This window comes from Cryptomeria japonica, chromosome 6 (genome assembly GCF_030272615.1).
Source record: "Cryptomeria japonica chromosome 6, Sugi_1.0, whole genome shotgun sequence".
Taxonomy (NCBI): Eukaryota; Viridiplantae; Streptophyta; class Pinopsida; order Cupressales; family Cupressaceae; genus Cryptomeria; species Cryptomeria japonica.
Window position 1 is genome coordinate 135,698,906 of NC_081410.1, and position 9,318 is coordinate 135,708,223.

The window sequence follows — 9,318 nt, forward strand, 5'->3', positions numbered from 1 at the left end:
CTGAAACTGACCTTGTTTGCCTGATGAGCAGTGACAAACGTTCCAACAGTTGGAGAGATCGTTATGTGAAACACGATCCTCCTCTGCGTCTGAGAGGGGCAACTCCCTCATATGATAGGGGTATTTAGGATTTTCGTGTACTTTTAACCTGAAAGTACATAAAGGAAAAAATGTAGAACTTAAACAAGAAATAAAGATAGAAACCCCAATAGTAGACATATGACCATCAACTGAGATTTCTCAACATTCGCAACAAATTACGAGGGGAGTTTGTAACGTAATATGATTAGCCATGAGATGATGACAAAGAAGAATGACAAATCTCAACATACGCAGAGATAAGATACTTCGACACATTCAAACTGAGATACCAAAGGTTGCTTGTGCATCATCACATCAATTGTACAAATCACATATGCATAAAAAGACTACCAATTTGACATACGAGAAATCAACAATAATAACACATGAATACATTTAGAACATATGAACTAAGACGTATTCTTCATTATCCTTTTAGAAATATACAAGTCCAAAATCCTTTCTATACATAGTGCAAATCAAAATGTCATTACAGGTTTCTCCTAGAATTCCAGCAGAGTTTTCCCCTCTGTAAAAAGTCTCCCCGAACAATACAAATAGCCTTGTATTTATAGGCTTCCTAGAATAACCACCTTCGTAACTAACTTTAATCCTGGGTTAATAACTAACTCTTTTCTGCGTAAATTTCAAAGAGTTAATAACTTACACACTTATGCACAGAAAAAGTCAACTTCCTAACCTTTAGTTACAATGAGTGACACAAGTCAGTTTTTACAAAAATAATATCAAACACATTGCATTGAAGAAATAATTCATTTGTTGATTTTATCGAGGTGGCCTCCATCTTCATTTGCTTCATTCGCACTTGTAATTATCTCAAAATACCAACAATTGCAGTATACTAACACATTAATGTTTTGACCATTGACTTATTAGAAATACTTGCCCACTAATATATTGGCCTCACAAACATGCTCTCCAATTGCATCTATATTTGTCAACCATTCTTTAATTTCATAACACATCTTTTCATAATGGGAAGGCTCGCATGATGACTTGATTGATTCTTTGCATTCATACGTTGTGGATTCCATCAACCTTCAGGAAAACTTGTTGATAATTCCATAAGCTATCCCATCATTCTTTCATAGTTGTCGCCATAATATTTTGGATCAACAACTCGAGCAACAGTATCTGCACCAATTATGAATGTACTATCTGGTAAAAGTTTTGCCTTCTTGTAAAAATATGGTTGATTTGTTGTAATGATTGTTTTCCCTATTGCTTCAAATTGTTTGACTCGATCCTTGATTTGTTTGAGTGTCAAAGGGGGCTTGTCAACATTTATAGCCGATAAATTCGTAGCATGAAAAGGCATTTTCATATATACTGGAAGCTATCTCCAAAATTCTGGCATGGCCATCATGTACAGGATTTAATGAACAGAACAAAATCACTCTTCAGCCACGCTCCAGAACATGTCCTTTATCAAAAGAGTAAAATTTCATGCGTATTTGCCCAGAGATAAGTTGCTCCAATTCTTGATCTTCATCAAAAGACTGTTTGAACTCATTAATTATCTCATTCTCTTGCAACTCCATAAGTGGGTCCATTGAGACATTGCACGCAGTAGCAATTCCCTTGAGTAGAAGTTGACTTGACAACGTGTCTTCTCCCTCACGGTTCCTTAACCCCTTTGAAAGTATGATATTAGATCTCCACATATGTTGTGATGTTCTTGCAGATACATAACACCTATGCTCTCCATGCTTTGAAGCATTAGATGCTAGTTCTCTAGTAAAACCAATGCCCGATACTGGAATTCCCATCGTAGAAAGTTTTAATGCACAGTTATATGCTAATAAAGCCATGTTGTCTAAAGTTTCCTGGGCTACAAAACTTGTTGGCACCTTGACTATGTTCCACGATTTGCATTTATGTCTCCTATGGCAACTGCTGGTACAAAATCTGAAGAAAAATCCGTTTATCACAACTTTAATTTGAAGACGATAGCAAAGGTTGAGGATTTTGGCTTTACAACTGCTAATTACATTGCATTGAAAGTTTCTAATGCAGTTCAACGAATCCACCTTGTGTAGATTCAATAATCATTGCATACCATTAAGTTACATTTCTTTTAAAGCTTTCTGTCAAACAGTTAGCATGCCTATTATTCATTTCATGAAACATCTCTTTTTGAGGCGATCTATCAAACAATTAATCACGCCTTGTTAATGCTTCTACTTTATCATTGGCAGGGAGGATGTTGGATAGTTACGAAAGTCTCTTCAATATATGCCATGAGACCATGTTTCTTTGAGGGATTTTGTCAAACAGTTTATACGCATTGCCTGCGCATTCCCTATGACAACGTTGCTAATATTAACCTCTATCAAATAGTTCACATGCGTTGTCTATACTTTACACTGCCTTCAAACCTGCCAAAATAGTTCACATGCGTTGTCTGGGCTCTCCCTATGCCCACGGTCTACACTTTGTGGATATCCAGCAATCATCGCATTTCATGAGACCACATTTCTTTGAGGGATTTTGACAAACAGTTTATAGGCGCTGCCTGTGCATTCACTATGTTATGAGACTGCATTGCTTTGAGGGATTAACGCCTACAAAAAGTTGACATGTGTGGTCATGCGCATTCACCATGTTGTGAGACCACCTTTCTGGAGTTAACGCCTACCACAATTTTCATCTATGAGACCACATTTTTGCGATTATCACATGCCATGAGATAACGTTTCTTTGAGGAATTCTGTCAAATTGTTCACGTGTGTTGTTTGTGCTTCCAAGATTTGCAACACCATCTACTAAAATGACTGTGACCACAACACCTAACGCAATTCCTCCATCATTATGCGTAGATGAATGTCTATAACACCCCTTTCAACAACAGTTCGCATGCATTTTGTCAAACATTTCATATGTAGTGACTGTGCTTTCATGATGTGCATTCATGTTGATCAAAGCAGCTACAACTTCAACATCTAGAGAAACCATTTACCTTCAACGCATTGATGAACGTTCATAACCTGTTGTTTGAAGCTCATTTTTAAACTCTTATGAAAGAGGTTAAGAATGCTCAATTTTTGAGCATTTCTAACCTCTTGACAAAGTGGGACCCACAAGGTTAAGAAATGAGGTTAGAAATGCTCAATTTTTGAGCATTCCTAACCTTTTTGTGATAGGTTAGAAATGCGGGTTAGAAATGCTCAAAAAGTGAGCATTTCTAACCTTTTTTGACAAAAGGTTGAGAAATGAGGTTAAGAATGCTAAAAAAGTAAGCATTTCTAACCTTCCGCTTCAACGAACAATCGAGTACATCTTGGAAACCATTGGCCACTGAGAGGAATCAAGGAAGAATGCAATCAATATTTTTAAACAGATTTTTATCGCAAATGACCAGACATATTAAAATAATTTAAAATATTAAATTATTATTTGAAAAATAATTTAAATATTTTAAATTTATTGCTTTGGCTGGGGAAAAATGACATAACTTTCAAATGGTAGGGAGTTAGGTCTTGAAATTTGAAATATGTGTCAATGGTAGGGAAATAGGTCCACAAAATTATTTACACCTCATGACGAATCCTAGGATGAGATATTTTAATCATTTTGGGGCAACAGACACAAAAAATTGAAAGTTTAAAATATGACAAAGTATAAATTGGGTTCAAGTGAAAGTTGGCCACATGATATAAAATGACGTTTAGATCCCGATTGTCAAGTTATTTCCCTCAATTTGTGATAATTTTCAAAATTCTTTCATTTTTCATATTTTGACTAGTAAGGACCTTGGATTGCATGTTCACTGTTTACGTAAAAACAACTATTGGATCTTTACTCGACACTGAGACTGATTTAAAGTTCAAATTTTATGTAGGACAAATATGGGGGCAACAAAAGGCAATTTTGTAACCCTGTTACAGGGATCTTCTTTTCTTCTCTATATTAGAATACATGTTTTCTGTGATTTGTAAAATTTTGCTTTCCCTTGCGTGAATAAAATTAGCCTTCTTTCCTTCATTCAACTCTCACAACTTGTGTAACTTGTTACCTTCTTGTTTGAATGCATTCATAAATGTTTTCCTTACCAGAGGTGATTGTGTTTATCCCTTTGTAGATGTCATATGTGAATTGAATTGGTTCCTCTTGTCATATTGGAAGAATTCCAACCTTCACTTTTTCTTAGGGCACTAATTCAGATAGAGTTTTGTGCATACCTGGGGTAATTTTATTGGTTTTATGTGTAGATATAAGCAGGGAGATCAAATTTCAATCTGGGTGCAAACCTCTTTCCCTTTCAAGCATTGTTTCTTCCCCTTTTCCCCTTAAAATCAGTAGATTAGGATTTTTATGTGCTGGGTTAGTCCAACACTTGCATCAGATTGATAAGGAAGTCGACCTTCTTCGAAGACTCAACCTCACATTATGCAAGGTCCCACACTTGGAGGTTGTTTCTATGTGTTGTAGGGTTGATGACCTTGAGAGTTCATCAAGGGTGCACACTTTTGTGACAACAATAACCTTAGTCAACCTTATCTCTTTGCCCTCACCATATGTGCACATTCTAAAATATCCTGAATTTCTTATAATTTGGAAAAAAATCCTAAAATTTGGAGAAATATCTCAAATATCCTAATATATGGGAATATCTCTATATTTAGAATAGAGCCTTCCTAGTTGGGTGTCTCTTTCCCAAATAGGCATGTGTCCTTAGGGACATGTGTCATTCCACACATGTCATTCCTTCCCACGACACTTGCCCTTCTTAAGGACACTTGTCATTTCCATCCATGACACTTGCCCTTCTTAGGCACAAGTGTCTCATTTTCATGCCTTCTCATTTCCTTGCCTACCCTATTTGATCCCTTCATTTTCCTTCATGATCGATCCACTTTCATATTCATACATAATACCAAATTGTCCACTCATCCTTTGCACATCCATATCCATTTAACATCCATTTTGTATCTCATTTAGCATAATCCTCATCTTGCATCAACTATCATGGAGCAAAATCGAGCATCTGCAACATAGCGAGCACACATCAAATCAGAAGTCAATTAAATCAAGGGGTTAAAGAGAGTTTTATTTTCTTTTGTTTACCATTTGCTTTTGAAATTTCCTTTTAGCGTCTTTTTATCATGAGTGTGGTTGATTTTTGTGCCTGTTTAGATGTTTAGTTTAGCATTTTAACTTTCTCCATCTTGCACTCACAATTTTCTGTATACATTTCTGGCATGCTTGGTGGGACTCACTTCATAGGTCCATCTCACATTTTTTGTTGTCCTAGTTGTTTTATTGCAGATTTTTGACACTTGCAAGCAAAAACATGAGAATATAGGTGGATTTATGCTTCAGTGGAAATCTATTTCATCTCAATTTCAATTTTAAAAAATAACAGGTTTGCTAGACGAAATAGTTGGTTTGACAAAAGAAATGGTGAGAACGTATTCACGTGGTCTCGTGGCAGGTATAATTTTTGGATTTTATGTTTCGAGTTTTTTTGTTTTTAGCAAATTTAATTTTACCACTAAAACAATATGTTTGCGCATAGAAATAATGGATTTGTAGGTAGAAACAACGGGTTTTCATTCTGTTTAGGTTTTTTTTGCACTTTTTTATTAAAAATTTGCATTTCTATAACTGAAACAACGGGTTTGTGGGTAGAAACAATAGATTTGCACTCAATTTTTTTTTTTGAAGAAACTGTGGGAATGCACTAAGAAATTATGGGAATGCTCTAATAAACAGTGGGAATGCTCTATTTTTGTTTTTTGTACTTTTTCCCAAATAATTGTCTGGTTAAGATTGGACTAACCTACTAATTTGTTGTTGTTTTCTTATTTTTTGCTACTGTTTGTGCAAATTTGATAGTAGAAGACCCCCAAAACTTAAACATCTAACTTGTGTGTTATAGGGCCACCAAAGAGGGGTGCGCTTGGAAAAAATAACTTTTGAGATAAAATGAACAGTATGCTTTTTGAGTAGTTAGAAAACACCTCAATTTAAAGGGAATTAACCAAGTGTTTTGCATGTTTGGAAGGATTGTACTTGGTGTATGCTCTTCCCTCGCCTTCCATGGACCTCGGGAGAAAAAAAACTGTGCAATCTTTCACTTTTGTTTAGGTTAGATTCCCTAAAGGTAGTATACAGGTATCCTCTCCCCTCACATGTCTGTGTGACTCTGGGTGCAAGAGAAAGTGTTCTACCTTTATTAGAAAATGGCTTGCCTCTCAACCCAATAGACAGGTGAGAGGGAATGACCCAAGCGGTTGGTCCACTATATAAATATTCATGATTTTGATGAAAGCCATAATCAATTGGTGCAATTGCATTATACCAATGGTTTCCCTCGGTAGCTACATCCAAATACCTTTGTGGTCTTGACAAAAGTCAAAATCCTTTAATGCTTGTGTGGTAGATACATAAAAACCCGTGTTCTACATGCTGGGATATCTCTTAAATGAGCTAATCGACGCATGTATAACCACCAAATTTACCCCAAAAGTTCCCCCACTACGAACCAATGTTTTTAGTAGCCCAAAATCTTTGATATTTGTTGAAGTAGAAGGTTGGACCTTTGAAGTTGACCCACTTCATACTATTCATTGTTGAGATGGATGTCCCTTGGTTCATAAGGTCTCTGGATCTTAAAGGTATGAGATTTTGGTGCACCCAAGAAGTGTGTTTCGTCTAAGGGGGAGCCAATGCCTCCAAAATCTCTTTTAGTCTGCTTTGTCTAAGTATATGGAGAAATCCAAATGGGAACTCAACAAGTAATATCTGTATTCCAAGCCTAAGATTGTTTTGTCTGAATTGTCTTCACGTTTTTACCAGTAATAATTATCACTTGGGCTAACTTAGGCCCTTGTCATCTCAATTAAGTCAGACATTTTGTTTTTATGCTTGTTGTGTTTTTGTCACTTTATTATCTCTTGCCAAACAACAAGTCAAAAATTAGTCATTCGAAGTCAAAACTTATTGTCCATCAAAGTCCCAAATTTGTGTCTTCATGATCGTTATCCTAGTCATAGCATAGTCACCATTATCATCCAAAATTGCACCATCACAATCATCAATTTTTATAGATATTGTCATTATCACCAGAGTCACATCGTCATTACCTCCTTCCTAAGTCATCAATCCAAACATCAAACATCAATCAATCCAAATATCAAACATCCAAAATAAAAAATCAAACTTCATCCTCTTTCAAAATTCCTCAAAGTTAGTATGCATCCTAGTTTGAGCTTGTCATAACCCTATTCTAAGCTTTAGTCTATCATCCATTTTCATCTTTCATTTCTCCAACTCATCAACTAATTGTCACGTCGCAATTTTATTATGATGAGTTTGGTCGTCCTTCATTTTCTTCCACTTCATCCTATTTTGATGATGATGGTAGTCTTGTTGGTCAAGAAGAATATGAAATAGAAAACCTTGATACCCTCATCCTTAGCAAGCTTGCACCAAGTGTCAAATACCAAAATCCAACTGTTTATCCTACCTACCCTACCATTCTTCCATGCACATCCACTCATAATCCTTATCACACTATTGACAAGGGAAATTCATTATGTCTTCCACCCATAGCTCCCTTATATATCAGATCCATGTATCCCTCATATGCAACATCCATGTCTTCATATTCTCCCACGAGCTTATCCTAACCTCCATATTTTCACAACAACAACACCACTTACATCCATAATCCAAATTCACCATCTCATTGTCCCCAAAACCATTACACAATCCATAATCCTAATCCCTCATCCTACCTCACTCCTCCATCTAATCCCAATCCCCCATCCTACTAGGACCCTAAAAAATCCTTGTAAAAAATTATGATTTTACACCCATGTTTTAAATTTCTAACCCTCAAGTTACCTCCTTAATTAATCATTCTCATTCATATCTACCATCTTTCTCCTTATTATCTCTATTTACCTTACTCGCCACGCCCTATAGGCCCTAAATGTAACTTTATCATTAATTATTGCAATCTTGCATACCCCTTACCTTATCACATTTAGTGGGTAGCGATATAATGACAAGAAAAGCAAGGAAGTAAAGTTATCGCGGTATCACATAAAAGGTGTAATGTTAAAGGAATAATGTTGTGATATAGCGATAAAAGTTAAAAGGTAAGGATATCAAAATATCGCAAAGGAGGTGTAACACAAAGATAGGGATGTTGCGATATAGCGATAGCCCATGATAAAAGTTATTGCCAAAGCGCATGATGTTAACACTTATGAAAAGATGCTATTACGATATAGCGATAAAGGTAAACTCATGTGTCACTATATCGTGGAAAGAAAGAACATAGTGGAAATGAAGATTGCTATAACTTGACGACCGTTATCACAACTCCGCAGTGATAGGCAAGACCATCAGGGATAAGCCTACGATATGGCGATCAGACAAGAACCGAGTCTAGTTGGAGGAAGCCACCATGACTATGCATTCGACAATGTTCACCCAAGATGTAGTAAAAAATATGCAACAAAATTTAATTGAATATGAAAAGACACAAATTGAAATGAATGATGAAATAAATAGGTTATATGTTGAGAATGTTGCATTGAAAGATCAGATAAAGGAGCAATTAGTCAATTAGAACAAAGCCATTATTCTTCATAAAAGTGCTACACCCTAGCCAATCGAGGGCACCATAGACAATCAAGGATGGCTTGAGGAGAAAGAAAAAAATGAAAAGGAAATCAATGAGTTGAAGAGAGCTAATGAAGAGATCCAACCGAAGATACCCCATCAAATCCTTGGCACTTTTGAACAAATACTGATACACAAGATAAAGTACGTCATTGATAAACTAGATGATGTTTATAAGGGATATGAATCTTTTCTAAAAGTGTTAGATACATTGAAAGAAAATAGAACTGTATTAGAAGCATTATCAGAAAGATGGCATCTAGCTCATCACACTCTCATAACTTTGTGTAAAGTTATACATAGGGATCCAACTTCCCTCCTACTATACAATGAACTAAAAATGGTGAACATGATGATTGAAGAACTCGAGTATATTTCTGGTGAGGATCCTAAGGTAAAGGCCATAATAGACTCTTTTCACACATTCAAGCACTGGACCATACCCTAGATCACTGATAAGGATAAGCATGTTAGAGACTTCGGTGATTGGAGAAGTGACTTCTACCAGATGGTGCCTAAAAATATCATAATGCATATGAAGGAAGAGAAGGACATCACTGTTCAAAGCTTCAATATATT

General features: G+C 35.9%; 1 protein-coding gene across 1 annotated transcript; it reads right to left on the bottom strand.

The window, feature by feature from the left end:
- Window positions 1-1,502: 1,502 nt before the first annotated feature.
- LOC131044208 (uncharacterized) lies at window positions 1,503-1,913 on the bottom strand. The gene has a single exon (XM_057977483.1). It carries the CDS (start codon window positions 1,911-1,913, stop codon window positions 1,503-1,505), a length of 411 nt encoding a protein of 136 aa, XP_057833466.1.
- Window positions 1,914-9,318: the final 7,405 nt, after the last annotated feature.

Bases quoted from the DNA above. Each gene is read 5' to 3' on its own strand.
- LOC131044208 (XM_057977483.1), bottom strand. From the start codon at position 1,913: ATGGCTTTATTAGCATATAACTGTGCATTAAAACTTTCTACGATGGGA.